The 22,443-nt window shown below is 44.2% G+C and overlaps 1 protein-coding gene across 2 annotated transcripts in view; it reads right to left on the reverse strand.

Annotated features, from left to right (window-relative positions):
• Window positions 1-10,467: 10,467 nt before the first annotated feature.
• eda (ectodysplasin A) overlaps window positions 10,468-22,443 on the reverse strand; it is a 333,535-nt gene continuing 321,559 nt past the window's right edge. For both annotated transcript variants that reach the window (XM_070882801.1, XM_070882800.1), the window contains exon 8: window positions 10,468-16,213. In XM_070882801.1, the coding sequence (XP_070738902.1) occupies window positions 15,968-16,213 (246 nt within the window). In that variant the 3' untranslated portion in view covers window positions 10,468-15,967. The remainder of the gene's footprint in view (window positions 16,214-22,443) is intronic.

The following is a 22,443-nucleotide window of genomic DNA, read 5'->3' on the forward strand; positions in this document are numbered from 1 at the left end:
TTTAACACAGAAAAGTGCGAAATGATACATTTTGATAGGAAGAATGAGGAGAGCCAATATAAACTGAAGAGTTCAATCATAAAGTGGGTGCAGGAACAGAGACCTGGGGGTATGTGTGCATAAATCATTGAAGATGGCAGGGCAGGTTGAGAAAGCGGTTAAAAAGGCTTATGGAATTCTGGGCTTCATAAATAGAGGCATAGGCAGTGATCAGCAGATGGGATCAATGGTGGGTTGGCAATTAAATGGGGATTGATTAACAATGGATCGGGAACCCCCTGTCAATCGGGCTGAGCAGACCAACAGGCAATGGTGGGGGAGCCAATTGAAATGATTAGTGGCTTGTTTACAACAACTTAACAGTGGTTTTAAACTTACCTTTTGAATTTGACAGCTCGTCCATGTTAATAGACCATGCCTATGAAGGGAGGTCAGTGGCCGGTGAATCAGCTGATGAATTGACACTTCAAATGTCAAGTCAGAGCTCCCATGGTACAAAGATATCTTCCTTCAGCTACAAGCTCTTCCTCACAGCATTTCCACAACAGATTCACCATGCTGCAAGTCTTTACATAAGTCTCCATCCAGTCTGACCTCATTACATCTCTCACCATTGACAGATTGCTTCTGTCATCTCTACTTCACCTGCCATCTATTCCATCAGCATGGTGCCCTTTCTAGTGTCTCACCTTGATCCTCAGAATCCCACCATGATCATCCCCCACACCAGCATCACCACTAACAACATCAACCTTCTCCGCAATCAACTGCTGCTGCACAGGACAGAGGGCATCAGCACCTGACCACATTGCTGCCTGGGAGGCCAGGGATGGCCTCACCATGGTCAGATTTACTTCACTTGATGCTGTGCACGTGGCTGCAACATCATTCACCAGGTTGGCAGCACCCCACAGCAACACCATAAAGCATCCCAACAATGTCCAAGCCATTCCTTTCACACTCATCACCATTGCAAGGCTACCGTTATGTCTCACCATGTGTTTGAGTGTGGAAGTGATCTACTGAGGTTATTGAATCGTTTGCAGCACGACACCCAGATCCTCCTGACCACATCCCTGCTTGTGCCCTCCTCTGCAATGTGCAGCCAGGCTGTGTTGATTTCCTGGGGAGGTCTCTTCTGCCCATTGGAAGGGAAAAGGACCTCCCTGTGTGCTGTGACTCCTTTTATAAGCACATGGAGGGAGTCGTGTGAGAGCCTGGATGCAGCCGTGTCCTTTTGTGTAGTCATTGTCAGTGTTTGCAGTACATCAATGCTGTAGAACACTGGCAGCACAAATGTCAAAATAAATTTGGACATGGTCCCTTTAAGGAAATCAAATTACGTCAGCAGACCCCCTTCCTCTAATTGGCCGTGAAACGCACTGGGTGGGCTTAAGAACATAAGAATTAGGAGCAAGAGTAGGCCATTCGGCCCCTTGAGCCTGCTCCGCCATTCAATAAGATCATGGCTGATCTTCTACCTCAACTCCACTTACCTGCACTGTCCCCATATCCCTTGATTCCCTTAATATTCAAAAATCTATCGATCTCTGTCTTGAGTATACTCAAAGACTGAGCCTCCACAGCCATCTGGGGTACCAAAGATTCATCACCCACTGAGTGAAGCAGTTTCTCCTCATCTCAGTCTAAATGGTCGACCCCTTATTCTGAGACTGTGACCCCTGGTTCTAAACTCCCTAGCCAGGGGAAATATCCTCCCTGCATCTACCCCGTCTAGCCCTGTAAAAATAACATATGTTTTAATGAGATCACCTCTCATTCTTCTAAACGCTAGAGTGTGTAGGCCTAGTCTATTCAATCTCTCCTCATAGGATAATCCCCCCATCCCAGGAATCAGTCTGGTGAACCTTCTTGCACTCCCTCTATGGCAAGTATATCCTTCCTTAGGTAAGGAGACCAAAACTGTACACAATACTCCAGGAGCGGTCTTACCTGGGCCCTATATAATTGCAATAAGATGTCTTTACTCTTGTACTCAAATCCTCTTGTAATAAAGGCCAACATACCATTTGTTTTCTTAATTGCTAGCTATATCTACCTGCATGTTAACTTTCAGTGATTCATGTACAAGGACACCCAGGTCCCTCCGAACACCAACATTTTCCAATCTCTCACCATTTAAAAAAATACTCTGCTTTTCTATTTTTCCTACCAAAGTGGATAACTTCACATTTCTCCACATTATATTCCATTTGTCATGTTCTTGCCCACTCATTTAGCCTGTCTATATCCCCTTGAAGCCTCTTTGCATCCTCCTCACAACTTACATTCCCACCTAGCTTTGTATCATCAGCAAACTTGGATATATTGCATTTGGTCCCCTTCACTGGCTGGAGTCATACCTAGCACAAAGGAAGATGGTTGTGCTGGTTGGAGGTCAATCAGCACAGCCCCAGGACATCATTGCAGGAGTTCCTCAGGGCAGTGTCCTAGGCCCAACCATCTTCAGCTGCTTCATCAATGACCTTCCCTCTATCATAAGGTCAGAAGTGGGGATATTAGCTGATGACTGCATAGTGTTCAGTGCCATTCACAACTCCTCAGATAATGGAGCAGTCCATGCCCGCATGTAGCAAGTCCTGGACGACACTCAGGCTTGGGCTGATAAGTGGCAAGTAACATTTCGCCACTCAAGTGCCAGGCAATGACTACCTCCAACAAGCGAGAGTCTAACCACCGTCCCTTGACATTCAACGGCATTACCATCACTGAATCCCCCACCATCAACATCCTGGAGGTCACCATTGGCCAGAAACCTAACTGGACCAGCCACATAAATACTGTGGCAACAAGATAAGTCAGAGGCTGGGCATTCTGCAGCAGGTGTCCCACCTCTTGACTCCCCAAAGCCTTTCATAGAAACATAGAAACATATAAAATAGGTGCAGGAGTAGGCCATTCGGCCCTTCTAGCCTGCACCGCCATTCAATGAGTTCATGGCTGAAAATGCAACTTCAGTACCCCATTCCTGCTTTCTCACCATACCCCTTGATTCCCCTAGTAGTAAGGACTTCATCTAACTCCTTTTTGAATATATTTAGTGAATTGGCCTCAACAACTTTCTGTGGTAGAGAATTCCACAGGTTCACCACTCTCTGGGTGAAGAAATTCCTCCTCGTCTCGGTCCTAAATGGCTTCCCCCTTATCCTTAGACTGTGTCCCCTGGTTCTGGACTTCCCCAACATTGGGAACATTCTTCCTGCATCTAACCTGTCTAACCCCGTCAGAATTTTAAACGTTTCTATGAGGTCCCCTCTCATTCTTCTGAACTCCAGTGAATACAAGCCCAGTTGATCCAGTCTTTCTTGATATGTCAGTCCCGCCATCCCGGGAATCAGTCTGGTGAACCTTCGCTGCACTCCCTCAATAGCAAGAATGTCCTTCCTCAAGTTAGGAGACCAAAACTGTACACAATACTCCAGGTGTGGCCTCACCACGGCCCTGTACAATTGTAGCAACACCTCCCTGCCCCTGTACTCAAATCCCCTTGCTATGAAGGCCAACATGCCATTTGCTTTCTTAACCGCCTGCTGTACCTGCATGCCAACCTTCAATGACTGATGTACCATGACACCCAGGTCTCGCTGCACCTCCCCTTTTCCTAATCTGTCACCATTCAGATAATAGTCTGTCTCTCTGTTTTTACCACCAAAGTGGATAACCTCACATTTATCCACATTATACTTCATCTGCCATGCATTTGCCCACTCACCTAACCTATCCAAGTCGCTCTGCAGCCTCATAGCATCCTCCTCGCAGCTCACACTGCCACCCAACTTAGTGTCATCCGCAAATTTGGAGATACTACATTTAATCCCCTTGTCTAAATCATTAATGTACAGTGTAAACAGCTGGGACCCCAGCACAGAACCTTGCGGTACCCCACTAGTCACTGCCTGCCATTCTGAAAAGTCCCCATTTACTCCTACTCTTTGCTTCCTGTCTGACAACCAGTTCTCAATCCATGTCAGCACACTACCCCCAATCCCATGTGCTTTAACTTTGCACATTAATCTCTTGTGTGGGACCTTGTCGAAAGCCTTCTGAAAGTCCAAATATACCACATCAACTGGTTCTCCCTTGTCCACTCTACTGGAAACATCCTTAAAAAATTCCAGGAGATTTGTCAAGCATGATTTCCCTTTCACAAATCCATGCTGACTTGGACCTATCATATTACCTCTTTCCAAATGCACTGCTATGACATCCTTAATAATTGATTCCATCATTTTACCCACTACCGATGTCAGGCTGACCGGTCTATAATTCCCTGTTTTCTCTCTCCCTCCTTTTTTAAAAAGTGGGGTTACATTGGCTACCCTCCACTCCATAGGAACTGATCCAGAGTCAATGGAATGTTGGAAAATGACTGTCAATGCATCCACTATTTCCAAGGCTACCTCCTTAAGTACTCTGGGATGCAGTCCATCAGGCCCTGGGGATTTATTGGCCTTCAATCCCATCAATTTCCCCAACACAATTTCCCGACTAATAAGGATTTCCCTCAGTTCCTCCTCCTTACTAGACCCTCCGAACCCTTTTATATCCGGAAGGTTGTTTGTGTCCTCCTCAGTGAATACCGAACCAAAGTACTTGTTCAATTGGTCCGCCATTTCTTTGTTCCCCGTTATGACTTCCCCTGATTCTGACTGCAGGGGACCTACGTTTGTCTTTACTAACCTTTTTCTCTTTACATACCTATAGAAACTTTTGCAATCCTTCTTAATGTTCCCTGCAAGCTTCTTCTCGTACTCCATTTTCCCTGCCCTAATCAAACCCTTTGTCCTCCTCTGCTGCGTTCTAAATTTCTCCCAGTCCCCGGGTTCGCTGCTATTTCTGGCCAATTTGTATGCCACTTCCTTGGCTTTAATGCTATCCCTGATTTCGCTTGATAGCCACGGTTGAGCCACCTTCCCTTTTTTATTTTTATGCCAGACAGGAATGTACAATTGTTGTAGTTCATTCATGCGGTCTCTAAATGTTTGCCATTGCCCATCCACAGTCAACCCCTTTAGTATCATTCGCCAATCTATCCTAGCCAATTCACTCCTCATACCTTCAAAGTTAGCCTTCTTTAAGTTCTGGACCATGGTCTCTGAATTAACTGTTTCATTCTCCATCCTAATGCAGAATTCCACCATATTATGGTCACTCTTCCCCAAGGGGCCGTGCACAACGAGATTGCTAATTAATCCTCTCTCATTACAAAACACCCAGTCTAAGATGGCCTCCCCCCTAGTTGGTTCCTCTATTGGTCTAAAAAACCATCCCTTATGCACTCCAGGAAATCCTCCTCCACCGTATTGCTTCCAGTTTGGTTAACCCAATCTATGTGCATATTAAAGTCACCCATTATAACTGCTGCACCTTTATTGCACGCATCCCTAATTTCATGTTTGATGCCCTCCCCAACATCACTACTACTGTTTGGAGGTCTGTACACAACTCCCACTAACGTTTTTTGCCCTTTGGTATTTTGCAGCTCTACCCAGATAGATTCCACATCATCCAAGCTAATGTCCTTCCGAACTATTGCCTTAATTTGCTCCTTAACCAGCAATGCTACCCCACCTCCTTTTCCTTTTATTCTATCTTTCCTGAATGTTGAATACCCCTGAATGTTGAGTTCCCAGCCCTGATCATCCTGGAGCCACGTCTCCGTAATCCCAATCACATCATATTTGTTAACATCTATTTGCACAGTTAATTCATCCACTTTATTGTGGATACTCCTTGCATTAAGACACAAAGCCTTCAGGCTTGTTTTTTTAACACCCTTTGTCCTTTTAGAATTTTGCTGTACAGTGGCCCTTTTTGTTCTTTGCCGTGGGTTTCTCTGCCCTCCACTTTTCCTCATCTCCTTTCTGTCTTTTGCTTTTGCCTCCTTTTTGTTTCCCTCTGTCTCCCTGCATTGGTTCCCATCCCCCTGCCATATCAGTTTAAATCCTCCCCAACAGCACTAGCAAACACTTCCCCTAGGACATTGGTTCCGGTCCTGCCCAGGTGCAGACCGTCCGGTTTGTACTGGTCCCACCTCCCCCAGAACCGGTTCCAATGCCCCAGGAATTTGAATCCCTCCCTGTTGCACCACTGCTCAAGCCACGTATTCATCTGCGCTATCCTGCGATTCCTACTCTGACTATCACGTGGCACTGGTAGCAATCCCGAGATTACTACTTTTGAGGTCCTACTTTTTAATTTAGCTCCTAGCTCCTTAAATTCGTTTCGTAGGACCTCATCCCTCTTTTTACCTATGTTGTTGGTACCAATGTGCACCACGACAACTGGCTGTTCTCCCTCCCTTTTTAGAATGTCCTGCACCCGCTCCGAGACATCCTTGACCCTTGCACCAGGGAGGCAACATACCATCCTGGAGTATCGGTTGCAGCCGCAGAAACGCCTATCTATTCCCCTCACCATTGAATCCCCAATCACTATTGCTCTCCCACTCTTTTTCCTGCCCTCCTGTGCAGCAGAGCCAGCCATGGTGCCATGAACTTGGCTGCTGCTGCCCTCCCCTGATGAGTCATCCCCCTCAACAGTACCCAAAGCAGTGTATCTGTTTTGCAGGGGGATGACCGCTTGGGACTCCTGCACTACCTTCCTTGCACTGCTCTTCCTGTTGGTCTTCCATTCCCTATCTGGCTGTGGACCCTTTCCCTGCGGTACGACCAACTCGCTACACGTGATACTCACGTCATTCTCAGCATCGTGGATGCTCCAGAGTGAATCCACCCTCAGCTCCAACTCCGCAACACGGACCGTCAGGAGCTTGAGGTGGATACACTTCCTGCAGATATAGTCGTCAGGGACACTGGTGTCGTCCCTGAGTTCCCACATGGTACAGGAGGAGCATAACACCCGACCGAGCTCTCCTGCCATGACTTAACCCTTAGATACACTTAAATTGGCAACAACAATGTTAAAAGTTACTCACTGATATAGAAGAGAAAAAAGAAAAACTACTCACCAATCACCAGCCAATCACTTACCCTCTTGGCTGTGATGTCACCTTTTGATTTCTTTCTACTTATTTTTGCCTTCTCCCTGTAGCTGCACAAGTACGCCTTTTATAGGCCTCTCCACGCACCTCCGACGCTGCCCCGGACTCCCTGCTGTGCCTTTTGTAGGCCTCTCCACGCACCTCCGACGCTGCTCCCGACTGCCGCCGACGCTGGGCCCCGGACTCCCTGCTGTGCCTTTTATAGGCCTCTCCACGCACCTCCTCGACGCTGCTCCTGACTGCCGCCGACACTGGGCCCCGGACTCCCTGCTGTGCCTTTTATAGGCCTCTCCACGCACCTCCTCGACGCTGCTCCTGACTGCCACCATCTACAAGGCACAAGTCACGAGTTTGATGGAATATTCTCCACTTGCCTGGATGAATGCAGCTCCAACAACACTCAAGAAGCTTGACACCATCCAGGACAAAGTAACCCGCTTGATTGGCACCCCATCCACCACCTTAAATATTCACTCCCTCCATCACCGACGTACCATGGTTGCAATGTGTACCATCTACAGGATGTACTGCAGTAACTCGCCAAGGTTTCTTCGGCAGCACCTCTCAAACCCGCGACTTCTACCACCTGGAAGGACAAGGGCAGCAGGTGCATAGGAACACCACCACCTCCACATTTCCCTCCAGGTCACACAGCATCCTGACTTGAAAGTATATAGCTGTTCCTTCATCGTTGCTGGATCAAAATCCTGGAACTCCTTCATTAACACTACTTTGGGAGAACCTTCACCACAAGGACTGCAGTGGTTCAAGATGGACAATAAATACTGGCCTTGCCAGCGACACCCATATCCCAGGAACAAATTTTTAAAAAATCATTGATATACATTGGGAATAGCTGGGGCCCAAGCACCGATCATTGAGGCACCCCACTAGTTACAGCCTGCCACCCAAAAATGACCTGTTTATTCCTACTCTCTAATTTCTGTCCGTTAACCAAGCCTCAATCCATGCTTGTATATTACTCCCAATCCCATGAGCCCTAATTTTGTTTAATAACCTCTTGTGTGGCATCTTATCGAATACCTTCTGAAAACCCAAATACACCACATCCACTGGTCCCCCCTATCTATTCTGCTAGTCACAATCTCAAAATACTCTATTTGTCAAACACGATTTCCCTTTAATAAATCCTTCTTGAGTCTGCTCAATCTTATTATTTTCTAAGTGCCCTGTTATCATGTCCTTAATAGATTCTAGCATTTTCCCTACGACTGATGTCGGGCTAACTGGCCTATCGTTCGCGGTTTTCACTCCCTCCTTTATTAAATAGTGGGGATAAATGAGCTATCTTCCAATTTCTTGGGAACCATTCAAGAATCTATGGAATTTTGAAAGATGACAACCAATGCATCCACTATCTATATAGCCACCTCTTTCAAAACCCTAGGATGTAGGCCATCAGGTCCAGGGGATTTATCGGCTTTCTGTCCCATTAATTCCTCCAGTACTATTTTTTTACTAATACTAATTTCTTTCAGTTTCTCATTCTTGCTAGATCCTTGGTTCGCCACTATTTCTGGAAGGTTTTTTGTCTTCTTCCGTGAAGATAGACACAAAGCATTTGTTTAATTTCTCTGCCATTTCCTTATTCCCTGTTATAATTTCTGCTGTCTCAATCTGTAAGAAACCCACTTGTATATATACAGCTTTTACCGTCTGTTTTTATGTCTCTCGCTAGTTTATTCTATTTTTCCTTTCTTTATCAATTTCTTGGTCCCCCTTTGCTGAATTCTAAAATTCTCCCAATCCTCGGGGTTACTGCTCTTTTTGGCAACATTATAAGCCTCTTCCTTTGATCTAATACTATCTTTAACTTCTCTTGTTAGCCACGGTTGGGACCACTTTTCCTGTGGGGTTTTTGTGCCTTTAAGGAATGCAAGTTTTTGTAAATTATGTATTAATTATTTAAATTCTAGACATTGCTTATCTACCATCATACTTTTTTAATGTAGTTTCCCAATCTACCTTAGCCAACTCGCCCCTCATATCTAAGTAGTTTGCTTTGTTTAGATTTAACAAGCCCAATGTCGGGAAATTCATTTTGGACAGCGGGATGGAGCCAGCAGCGGAGTTGAGACCAGACACCGTGTCGACACCCGACACTGGCTTCAACTGCAGCGGACTGACCAAGGTCAGCAAAATTGCAGCCATAGAATACAAAAGCAAGGAAGCTATGATGATAAACATTGGTTCGCTCTCAACTGGGGTATTGTGTCCAATTCAGGGCATCGCACTTTAGGAAGGATGTGATGGCCTTAGAGAGGGTGAACAAAAGATTTACAGGGATGAGGAACTTCAGTTGTGTGGGTAAGGTTGTTCTCCTTCAAGCAGAGAAGATTCAGAGGAGATTGAGAGGAGAGGATGTGGAGGTGGAAGACATGGGTATGGTTTCTAATGAATACTTTGCGTCTGTTTTCACAAGAGAGGTGCGATGCAGACATTGCAATCAGGAAGGAGTGCGAAATATTAGATGAAATAAACATAGTGAGAGAGGAAATATTAAGGGGTTTAGCAGCTTTGAAAGTGGATAAATCCCCAGGCCCAGATGAAATGTATCCCATGCTGTTAAGAGAAGCAAAAGAGGAAATAGCAGAGACTCTGCCCATCATTTTCCAATCGTCTCTGGCTACAGGTGTGGTGCCGGAGGACTGGTAACGTGGTAGCTTTGTTTAAAAAAGGAGAAAGAGATCGACCGAGTAATTACTGGCCAGTCAGCCTAACCTCCATATGGAAAAAGTATTGGAGAAAATTCTGAGGGACAGGATAAATCTTTGTTTAGAAAGGCACAGATTAATCAAGGATAGTCAGCATGGATTTGTTAAGGGAAGGTCGTGTCTGACTAACTTGATTGAATTTTTTGAGGAGGTAACAAGGGGGGTCGATGAGGATAGTGCATTTGATGTAGTGCATATGGATTTTAGCAAGGTTTTTGATAAGGTCCCATATGGCAGTTGGTCACGAAAGTAAAAGCCCATGGGATCCAGGACAAAGTGGCAAGTTGGATCCAAAATTGGCTCAGAGGCAGGAAGCAAAGGGTAATGGTTGATGGGTGTTTTTGTGACTGGAAGGATGTTTCCAGTGGGGTTCCACAGCGCTCAGTACTAGATCCCTTGCTTTTTATGGTATACATCAATGAGTTAGACTTGGATGTAGGGGATATGATTAAGAAGTTTGCAGATGATACTAAAATCGGCTGTATGGTTGATAATGAAGAAGAAAGCTGTAGGCTGCAGGAAGATATCAATGAACTGGTCAGGTGGGCAGAACAGTGACAAATGGAATTTAATCCGGAGAAGTGTGAGGTAATGCATTTGGGGAGGGCTAACAAGGCAAGGGAATACACAATAGATGGTAGGACACTGAGAAAATATTTGTGGCTGTAAAATACTTTGAATTTAATAAAATTAAATGAGGCCAGTAAATTTCAAAAGGACATGTACAGCTTTAATAATCATTATACGCATTCATTTTTTAAACACAGGTTTAGCAACTCAGTGTACAGCATGTGAGCTGATCCAAACATTTAAACTGTTGTGCAATTAATAAAAAAATATATACAATACAAATAAATTATGTCAAAGTCTAAAGAACACACCTCAGAACTGACCCATTTCAACACAAACTCATTCCATCATTGTAACAAGATGGCTCCCTTGGCCAATATATCTGGCCAATCTGGTTGTCTCAAAGCTCAACATTTCAGAACAGCTAAATTTAAACCATTATAAAATTGAGGCACATTATTATTACTTAAACAATGTATTTACAATACAATACAGAAGTAGTAGCAAAACAGGACCAAGATACAATGGTATTGGAAATCATCCAAGCCCTCTAGAAGCTTGAGTGTCAAGCTTGGACAGCATCATGTCCTGGACAACAAGGGCCATTTCACTGTGGTCCAATTTAAAAATCAATATCCCCTTTATTATTACAATACATTTTGAATTACACTTCTTAGTTACAAAAAGTACAGCCAACTTGACAACATAGCCATACAGATTGTTGTAATCCGTACGGGAGTGCAGGATGACAACTGTATATTTTGAAACAAAATAAAGTAAGCACAGGTTAATATAGGATACACAATTTAACAGGAGAGAGGAGAGGAGGAAAAAGATAGTCGACTACACAGTTCACTAAATAAGCAAGGCAGACCTCACAACTATGAAAACTACACGCAGGCCCTTTAGTCAATGAGAAAGTGGGTTTCCTATTGATAACAGCTCTTGGGTCACCCTTCGGAAGATGACACAAAACTTTCATTCCAAAAGAACAAAACATACAGAGAACTATTTTACATTTTATACAGCTGCAACTTCAAACTGCAAAGCTTGTGAAATCTTGTCATCAACAAATACCGGTTTGATGTTTCATTGATATGGATGCAGAGTTCACATGCTTGAATTGATGACAAGGTTTCGTAAGAGACGTGAAGGGGACATGCGGTGGGGGCAGAGTGGTTGTGTAGAAAATCAGACCAGAGCTTCCCTCCCTGGGTAAATGCATTACCCGATGTGCTACTAAGCCATAATTATCAGGAAGTTCCCAAGTTCATCGCTATTTTGTCCTGAATTAGCATTGCTAATCAAAGGAAGAGGAGGACAGAAGCGGGATCCTTTCATTGGTTTCAGTGGCCCTAAACTAGAAAGGAGAAAAAAAGAAATCAAGTAGCTTTCATTCTTTTGCTGGAAAGTCCGCATGCATGAATGCGAGGAGAGTTAGGGCAGACAACCTCTGCCGAGCAGAAAAACCACACAAAACTAAATAGCTGTAGGGTAGGGGATGGATCGTGGCTTGAGTTCTGATATTTGGCTTACTGATGAAAGCTCATAAAAGGTTATTAACTACGCATTGTAAGCCAAAAGTGAAACAATTTAACTTCTGTTTTTAAATTTAAAAAATTAGATTTTTTGGCATCCATTTTATATTTTATTTATGTTCTGGACACACCGAGTGAAAACTAGACTCGTCAGTTGGAAAGCGTATGGGTGGCTACCTTTGGCTGAAAACAGACTGGGCTCCCCTGTGTTTTCCCCCGCACCCCTCCAACTATCAACTTTCCACTTAAATTGTCTGGGCCCACACAGGAAAAATGGCCACTTGGGGCAAGGTATTGGAAGACTACCATCGACTCAGACCAAGTGAATTCACAAGCTCTCTGGGCTCAGCAGCAGTGTCCTATTTTTCACGACAATGTGTTTCATTGTGGATCTTGGCTGATTTTACAACCCTATTTTGAGTCACGAGGTTGAGACAATATAATCTTTATTCGGTGGATATAGTAGGAAAGAATAAATATTGTAATAAGCATAAAGTGGTGTGAGGGGGAGGGGACTCTTTTAAAGGCTGTTATCAGTGGCCATACATGCTAGCATACCAATCAATGCTTCATATAGTTTTAGTGGCTGAAAGCTACCTTTTTTCTTTCTTTTCACTTTTCTCTCCTGAAAGTTGGTTCATGCTAAGGTATGGTTTCATAAACACAACCTCAAGTCTTCGTCCAACTCATCATTCTTCAGTCAGTGAGTATTGGCAGACTACTCAACTGAGCCTGAACTTGTCCTCACCTGATATTCACACACATGGACCTCCAGCAGAAGGTAGTGGCTGATGACGAGAAGTGGGAACGCAGGGCTGGGTCTCCATTTTCCCTCCCCAATCCATGTTACCGAAGTAAATTGTAGTGCTCGCCCTACTAAAGCACTCAGCATGGTTTTAATCTGCAACCTAGTTGATCAATATGACAAGTTCCTAGTGGGCAATGCTGTTACCAACTGAGCCATCAGGAAAGACATCCATTTAAAAAGCAATCACACTATGAATAAAGCTTTGCTATTTAGTCCATACATCAGTCTATTCAAAAGTTTCCACTGCAAAGGATTGAAAACCAATTTTCCTACAGAGGAAAGCACAAAACCCAATAGCTTACGAATGACTGCGAGATTAAAAACCAAGAAGTTTAGTCCATCACCATATCCATCAGTGCTGGTTTGTTACTAATGATATCATAGCTAAAAAGGTTTCTCTTTTTTCCCCCCTTAAAATTTTGTTTCTTTTCAAATAAAATGGGGAATTCAAGATCTTCCTGTTGGCTTAATAGGCAATGCATCAAGCAGTGAAGTATTGAACCAACCAGTGCCACAGTATCTCCAGGACAATAACACATCAGATCTTGATCATATATCATTTTCAGTCACTTCAAATTCTGATACAATGCAGATTTAATATGGGTTGTTCCACTGGTTTTCTGCAGTCATTCAGTTCACTGCAAGCTGCAACATCTCAAACCATCACAAGATGGCAGGAATGAGATATTTTTTTATTTATCGTATAAACATATCCCAGAAGTACTATATTAAAAGTTTCTATATTAAAAGTACATCAGACTGGAAAATTCCAGTGGTCCTAAGCTTGTGAAGGGATCTATAATCTAGGTTCTCAGCATCTGGAAGACCACAAATCCAATAATGTGATTCTGTAGAAGTTAAAGACTTACAGGTTTTAAGCAAGGGCATGAATGTTTAAGTACAGAATATGTTTCATAATCTTCACATCACAGATGTGTTTTTAACAACACATGTTGTAGAACAGTGGTGAATTACATAGCACTTTATTCACTGGCTCCATTTTATGAAAAGTCTGGTTTTCAAAATGGCAGATAAGAATAAAACCTTTTCTCAACTGAGCACATATTTATGATGGAACCTTAATATGCAAGTTAGTTTATAGCTAGCAAATTAAAAGATCCAAAACTGCAGTTGCAAATAATGCCGATGTTTTCCATTTAAATGCTCATTAGTACGAGTCGAAGGTTACTTTTGTGGTTACTTGTACACATCGTTACGCCCTAGTTTCAACTAATGTTCAAAAGAAAACTAGTATAAAGGAAACATCATTTTGAGCAAGTAAAGAGATCCCTTCTGGCACTTTGGCTTGAAAAATGTTCAGATGCCTACAATTTATATACGAGAGTTGTTTTTCCATGGCAATGTGACACTTTTCTGATTTGGGCAGCCCTGAGCACACCCAGTCAGGAATTGCATGAGCTGGAGCTTTTTACTTTGCTCCAAGAATGCACCTTAACTGCAGCCTCAGAGAAGCAAATCCTTCTGTCAGGATTATGTTTTCCTACCGTTCACACTGCCTTCACAGGCTACCTCTGAAAGAAATGGTCAATTTAGCCCCAATTCGTAATAGTTTGGCTGTGCCCACTAGGAGGGTAAAGACGAGTCCAAATCCATTGAACTTAGAATCCGCACAGTCTCATTAGTCCAGACTGGATTCAAACCCAGGGTGTACAACGGCCTATTACAGCTTATGGATTGTGCAATTGAAACATTTTTTCTAAAAATTATGTTGGACCACAAAATGGAAAGAATGTAACGTTGACAAATTATTTTTAGCAAATGACAAATTATTTTTAGCAAATACGAAGGCCCTACCAGCTGCACTACAGAGATCAGAGTCCCAAAATTATTGATTTGTGTTCTCATGACAGAAGCTCCCTGACCTGCTGAGAATGTCCAGCCTTTTCTGTTTTTTTTCAGATTATTGGATTGGCTCAACCCTGATAATATGTTGAGTTGGGAGCTATTATGTGCATGACGGCTGCAAATGGAACTTTGCAACCTATTTGTAGGAAAGAAGCGCCATTCAGAAGAACAAGGACTCAGGCCCTTCTCCATCCATGAAAAAAAAGTGCTTGGTAAACCATTACTTTTTTTTTTCCTTGGCGATAAGAGAAAAGCAATGTATTATTTTCATCATGACAACCTCTCACATGTAATTCCAGGGATCCCAAATGACCACTGACTATGGAGACTCCCTCTCTGTCTCTTGCAGCTGCAAAGAAAGTCATGTTTAGCATAGTTATAATGGTACCTTAGTATATAAATGAGTGATATCACAAATAGGGTAGGGTTTCAGCTTGCTGACTAAGCATTAAACTACAATTGCAGCTCAGCTGCCCATTATAGAAACCGCCTGATCTTTATTTACAAGCAGCAAGCTGAACATCTCCCCCAATGTATTTTGAGACTATTTGCAACATCATCTTGCGTTGTTTGTGCAGAAAGCTTTGCTGAATATTTTCTCACCAAGACAGTCCCCCCCTTTAAAGATGTATTTCATTGGGGTCTAACCTTTCCTTTAATTAACACTCTTTGAAATTAAACATGCTTATCTAAAACCACGTTGGTGCAAAATTGCAAGCAATAGACCATTCAGGACTTGCGTGCCAAATTTTAATTGCGCTCCAATAAACAGTTCTCATCTTCATTCATGGAGCTTTTTGATGGGTTTCCTCTATGTGTAAGTGAAACTTATTCAACTGAATCTCCCATATTTCTGGTCACGTAACAGAGGTTGATCCGAGGACAGGGCATTATTGCTTTTCTCCATCCATCCAGATGAAGGACTTCTCACTTTCCTCCCTCAATGCTTGCATGACTTTGGTCCATTACGCTTGCAAAAAAAAGCAACACATGCCATCATCGGCAGTCGAATGTCCAACATTAAATCAAAATGGGTGCTGCACAATGAATTGAATTATTCCAGTCCACTTGGGGATGGAAGGACTGCTCAAATCAACTCATTAGTAACCCAGTGGAGCTGTTAAATACATCAGGAGAAACAGATGACTGGGAGTTTGTTACAAGGCTGACAAACCTGTGCAAGTTCTGGTGATTTCCAGATGCAACTAATCGCAAGTCACGTTCATTCACACAAGTACATGTCGGGAAAATGGGAATCTACTCGATTTGGATAAATGAAAGAAATTTCACTCTGAAATAACTCATGTCTTTAACTCTTTACCACTCCACTTACATGCTGCGTTTCAATTTAATTCTTGGCTGACCTCTTTCAGGATACCTTCTTGTCATTTTTTTTCTGTACTGTGTAGTCCCGCAGAGTCCAACTCTATGGAGACTCGCCTAGTCTCACTGCTCCAAAGAAAGTTGTATGTTTGCTCATGTTTACAACCGTATCTTCGTAAGTCATCTTGATTGCAATCTTCTGCCTTGCCTTGAGTAGGCAGACTCCTGCTGTGTAGCAGGTGTTGAACTTTGACTTGCGGTTCTCGATGCTACGTGTGCACTGCAAGAAAGGCTTATCGTCCACCAGTACCTCGTGACTTGCAAAGTCAGTAAAGTTAATGTAGTAAACCTGAAAAGAGGAAAATAAAGTGTGAATTTTGTGTTTCATATATAAAAGAGTCAGCTAATATTTAGGGATTTTTTACTAGTTGCATTTTTCTTTTATCCAAAAAAAACCTTTTTCTAGCCCAATAAATCTTCATATTTTTTGCGGGTGCATTGGAGAGGAGAGAAAGTTATCTCCCGTGCAGCTGAAGGAAATGCATAGAGCTACATAGAAACATAGAAAATAGGTGCAGGAGTAGGCCATTCAGCCCTTCTAGCCTGCACAGCCATTCCAATGAGTTCATGGCTGAACATACAACTTCAGTACCCCATTCCTGCTTTCCCGCCATACCCCTTGATCCCCATAGCAGTAAGGACTTCATCTAACTCCTTTTTGAATATATTTAGTGAATTGGCCTCAACAACTTTCTGTGGTAGAGAATTCCACAGGTTCACCACTCTCTGGGTGAAGAAGTTTCTCCTCATCTCGGTCCTAAATGGCTTACCCCTTATCCTTCGACTGTGACCCCTGGTTCTGGACTTCCCCAACATTGGGAACATTCTTCCTGCATCTAACCTGTCTAAACCCATCAGAATTTTAAACGTTTCTATCTGTTAAACACTATGACCTGGAATTTGCGGTCAGCGGCAAAGCAAAGGCACTCACTGTTGGCCCTGAAGTAAGCTTCTCAGAATGATTTTGCAATCTCTATGTTGAGAATTCCGGGTTTTTTGACACAAAATTGAAATCAATGGAAGTTGAATGGGGATTCCCAGCGAAGAGCTGCTGTGACGTCAAAAATTGTCTAAGCAGCCAATCAAAACGCAGAATTCTCACAGATAGCAAACCAGGGAGTAAGTGGGCAAGCTCCTTTGATTCTAACTTTTTTTAAATGTTAGAGAGCGCAAAACAAAGATTGGGGCACTCACATGGGGAGAAGGCAACCCTGAAATAAAGATGAATAAACATAATTTTTTTTTAAGTTTCTTAAAAATGTTAATTGTTATTAAATTTGACACTCCACAAAATTAAAATTAGTTTCTCGGCCATAACCTTTGTTTAGCAGTCAATACGCTGTTAAAACCCATTACATCTAATCTACCTGTCGCTGATGCATCTGTTCATGACAGCTTTGGTAGCAGTGACCACCGTGCAGTCATTGTGAAGACGAAATCCCATCTTCACACTGAGGGCACCCTCCATTGTGTTGTGTGGCACTCATCATCATCATAGGCAGTCCCTCAGAATCGAGGAAGACTAGCTTCCACTCTTAACATGAGTTCTTAGGTGGCTGTCCAGTCCAAGATGAGAACCACAGTCTCTGTCACAGGTGGAACAAATAGTCGTTGAGGGAAAGGGTGGGTGGGACTGGTTTGCCACACACTTTTTCCGCTGCCTGCGCTTGATTTCGGCTTGCTCTCGGCGACGAGACTCGAGGAGCTCAGCGCCCTCCCGGATGCACTTTCTCCATTTAGGGCGGTCTTCGGCCAGGGACTCCCAGGTGTCAGTGGGGATGTTGCACTTTAACAGGGAGGCTTTGAGGGTGTCCTTGTAACATTTCCTCTGCCCACCTTTGGCTCGTTTGCCGTGAAGGAGTTCCGAGTAGAGCGCTTGCTTTAGGAGTCTCGTGACTGTCATGCGAACTATGTGGCCTGCCCAGCGGAGCTGATCAAGTGTGGTCAGTGCTTCAATGCTGGGAATGTTGGCCTGGACGAGGACATTAAAATTGGTGCGTCTGTCCTCCCAGGGGATTTGTAGGATCTTGCGGAGACATTGTTGGTGGTATTTCTCCAGCGACTTGAGGTGACTGCTGTACATGGTCCATGTTTCTGAGCCATACAGGAGGGCGGGTATTACTGCAGCCCTGTAGACCATGAGCTTGGTGACAGTTTTGAGGGCCTGGTCTTCAAACACTCTTTTCCTCAGGCGGCCAAAAGCTGCACTGGAGGCGGTGTTGGATCGCGTCGTCAATGCCTGCTAAATGGGATGGATTCAGGGCCAATGAGATGTCAATTTTGCAGTGAAATAAAGTCAATCCTGTTAAAGGGATTATTGCTAAAACTGAGATCCGCTATCTCTGTATGGAATCCGCTGATTGGAGGGAAAAGAAAACCACCACCCATGTATTATTTAAAATTGAAAACAAATAACTTATTTACGCTTGAATGGACATTCCAGTTTCTGCTTCATTCAACAGGGACCACTCTGTTTCCTACCAACTACACCAGTCCCTGAGAGGGATGATAATCTTTCAGGAACAGTATTTTGTGGTTGGTTTCTAGAAGGTTACTTATCCCTCACTAAGTAGGAACTGCTTAAAGACCACTTGTAAGTACCTCTGCCTTGCCCTGCCACCACTACCCCACCCTCCCATCCCTCAAAACAGACTGATTGCTATTGTAAAGTTCACTCTGGAAGTTTGTGGATGTTAATCCATCTCCAAACAATGTGGCACATTTCCACTCAGTACTCAAATAATTTTGGCCATTAGGAAACACAAATGGCAATGGTTTTGTTTGATTGAAAGTCTTTAGGGTTCCATAATTAAATTTTGATATTTTTCTCTCTCCTAATTTTGTTTGCCAAACCGAGCAATGTCATGAATCTGGGAATGGAGCACCTTCAGTTTTTCCCACTCAACGGGGTAGATTTTGGCTGAGCCCGTTTTTTGGTGCACCACTTAAGTAGGTCCGGAGATGCTCCGGAAAAAAATGTTGCAACTTTGGCCGCTGTCTGGCCTCTTCATTGCAGTCACGCAGCGTGGCCAGTCAACTCGGGGGGTGGAGCCTGCATTCTGCATTGGAAAATGTGCCGGGACGTCTGCACAAGCGCAGTGGAGATTAGTGATATCTGCGCATGCACAAGCGCTGCGCGTTGGCAATCGGCCATTACAGATCGGGCATTGTTCTGAAAACAATAGGCAGCTCCTCCCATGAGGAAGGTTACTGAGGCACAGCACTGAACAGAGACAGATAAAGACTTTTAATAAGGAGAGGTCAGATGAAATGAGTTTTGTTTTTACCCAGCAATTCTTCCGCTGCCAAATAACATCAAGGTAAAATATAAGCTTTTTATTTCTGACACTGGATGGCCAAAGTGTAGACGTTTTGTTCCCTTTCCCAGCACCAAACAGTAAATAAGGTGGATTTTAATGACAACATTTTGAAGGCTTGATACTGCCCCGATGCCAGCCAGTTCGATCGCTCCCACCCCTAGCCCAGGCCGAGTGGCCTCCCGGTGAGTTCTGTGAGTTCTGCTGCCTGCCGGTGAGTTCTCCCACCCCTAGACCAGGCTGAGTGGCCTCCCGGTGCGATCTGTGAGTTCTGCTGCCTGCCGGTGAGTTCTCCCACCTCTAGCCCAGGCCAAGTGGCCTCCCGGTGAGTTCTCCCACCCCTAGCCCAGGCCGAGTGGCCTCCCTGTTGGTTCTCCCACCCCTAGACCAGGCCGAGTGGCCTCCCGGTGAGTTCTGTGAGTTCTGCTGCCTGCCGGTGAGTTCTCCCACCCCTAGCCCAGGCTGAGTGGCCTCCCGGTGAGTTCTGCTGCCTGCCGGTGAGTTCTCCCACCCCTAGCCCAGGCTGAGTGGCCTCCCGGTGAGTTCTGTGAGTTCTGCTGCCTGCCGGTGAGTTCTCCCACCCCTAGCCCAGGCCAAGTGGCCTCCCGGTGAGTTCTCCCACCCCTAGCCCAGGCCGAGTGGCCTCCCTGTTGGTTCTCCCACCCCTAGACTAGGCCGAGTGGCCTCCCGGTGAGTTCTGTGAGTTCTGCTGCCTGCCGGTGAGTTCTCCCACCCCTAGCCCAGGCTGAGTGGCCTCCCGGTGAGTTCTGCTGCCTGCCGGTGAGTTCTCCCACCCCTAGCCCAGGCTGAGTGGCCTCCCGGTGAGTTCTGTGAGTTCTGCTGCCTGCCGGTGAGTTCTCCCACCCCTAGCCCAGGCTGAGTTGCCTCCCGGTGCGATCTGAGAGTTCTACTGCCTGCTGGTGGGTTCTGTGCATTCTCCTGCCTGCTGCTGAGTTCTCCTGCGTGCGTTCTGAGAGCCCCGGACCGCGTGCTGAAAGGGCTTTAATTTTTTATTTATTATTTTAATTGTGTGAAGGAAGGGTGGTTTTGCAAATCTGTTCCCTAAGGCTTGGTTGGCTCAGGTCCTCTCCACTTCCCACTCCATCCCAGGCCGAATGGCCTTCGATGTACTTACCTGCGCTGATTTCTTTAACTCTCTGCAAGGGTTTTCTCAAGTGGCCACATACGCTGGCCTAAGTAGAAATGGAGCAACTATTAGCTGCCCAAAGTTGCCTAAATGGCCAGAATTGGCGTAGGCAGCTGGTAACGCCCCCTTTTGAGAAAAATAAACAAACCTAAAAAAAACGTAACTAAGTGAGTTACGCTGGTGCAAATTGATTGAGGAAACTAGGGATTTTTAACTTCGGCCAGAAAAAGCAACCTACTCCAAAAAAAAAACAGAGCAACTCCTGGCCAAAATTGAGCCCCATGTTCCCGCTATTTAAAGCAGAGTATTGTTTCTCTATGGGAGTGAAACACTTTGCACAATCTGGGAACACAACAGATATAAGCATGGGCTAATTACAAATCAGAATTCTCCCTTACTCTAGCTACATTACTTTGAATGAGACATTCAGGGTGAAAAGGACAGTGTCATCTCATAACATGATTACATAGGTGCAGAGACACACCAGTTGTGTGCAGTCTGGAGAGATGGTGGTTGGTCACTTCAGTGAAGAATGCTCGGTGCATACTATAGATTAGAATTATCGTCTGGTTTTACTGGGGCCAACCAAGAACAAATCTTTTAAAATAATTAGAACTCAAAACTATTCAACAATGCATAACTTACACACACACACACACACACACACGGAAAACAACTACCTTTACAGTTACAGCACTTCTAATTTGTAACTCAACACAATACAACCACAGAATTGGAGTCAAATATTCCAAATCTTGTTTGCACCTTTTTTTTCAAACAATACCTTATTTTTCAAAGGCATGCTCAAATCCCACAATTATCTCAAAGATCAACAACAATTTGCTTTTATATAGTGCCTAGAGTGTAAAATAAACCATTTTTTCAAGGCAGTTCATCAATGGAAAATAGATGGGTAAATGGTTGGTGACCAATGGTTTGAGAGATCAGGAGTGCTGACCAAAAGCTTGCTTAAAAAAATGAGTTTGAGAAGGTTTTTAAAAAGGGTGGGGTAAAAGTGGAGGTGGGAGAAAGCTCTAGAGGGAGAGTTTTTAAAAATATGTTTATGAGATGTGGGCATCGCTGGCAAGGCCAGCATTTATTTCCCATCCCTAATTGCTCTTGAGAAGCTGGTGTTGAACTGCCTTCTTAAACTGCTGCAATCCTTGTACTCCCAAAGTGCTGTTTGGGAGGAAGTTCCAAGATTTTGACCCAGCGACGGAACGGTGATATATTTCCAAGTCAGGATGGTGTGTAACTTGGGAGGAGAACTTGCAGGTGATGGTGTTCCCATGGATCTGCTGCCCTTGTCCTTCTAGGTGGCAGAGAGGTCACGGGTTTGGAAGGTGCTGCTGAAGAAGCCTTGGAGAGTTGCTGCAGTGCATCTTGTAGATAGCGTCCAACAACATTGAGGGCCCTGCCATCAGTGCTGGCCTTCGCCATACTCTCTGGAGCATCCTCCCTAAACCCCTGCACTTCTACTTCTCTCTCACTCTCACTCTCCCTCTCCCTCCCTCAAAGACCTAATGAAAATGTTTGAAAATGACATGTCAAATATGGAAAACTACAGGTTTACTTTTTTTTTTTACTGGATAAACGCCATTAGTTTTCACCGCCAGAATTGCTCCCCATTGGCACACATCTGTCTCCCATTGAAAAGCAAGTAGCAACATTGAAAAGTAACCTATTCCCAAATCAATGACTTTCGAGAACTAGCCATTAAGAAGCACAAAAGCATGTGGGTACATTTTTTACCTCACCTTGCCAATTCTCTCCTTGCCTGGTAAATGGTTCCACATGCTCTCGCGTATCCCGATGACAAGTTGTTGGAGATCATTGACAGAAGCTTGGGAATGTGGCGCCTATCCATGCTCTCGTTGGAAGAGCCTCAAGAACTCATGAGGAAAACCGCAGGTATAAAGCCTTGTCCTACCACTGAGTGACTTTAGTATCCCACCTGCTAACCGTCTGCATCCTGGAGGATCAGACATTTTTGATCTCCAAACACTGTGTTCAAGTCTTGCCAGATCAAGTGGTGCATATATTGGAGTTAAAATA

Source organism: Pristiophorus japonicus, chromosome 6 (genome assembly GCF_044704955.1).
Source record: "Pristiophorus japonicus isolate sPriJap1 chromosome 6, sPriJap1.hap1, whole genome shotgun sequence".
Taxonomy (NCBI): domain Eukaryota; kingdom Metazoa; phylum Chordata; class Chondrichthyes; family Pristiophoridae; genus Pristiophorus; species Pristiophorus japonicus.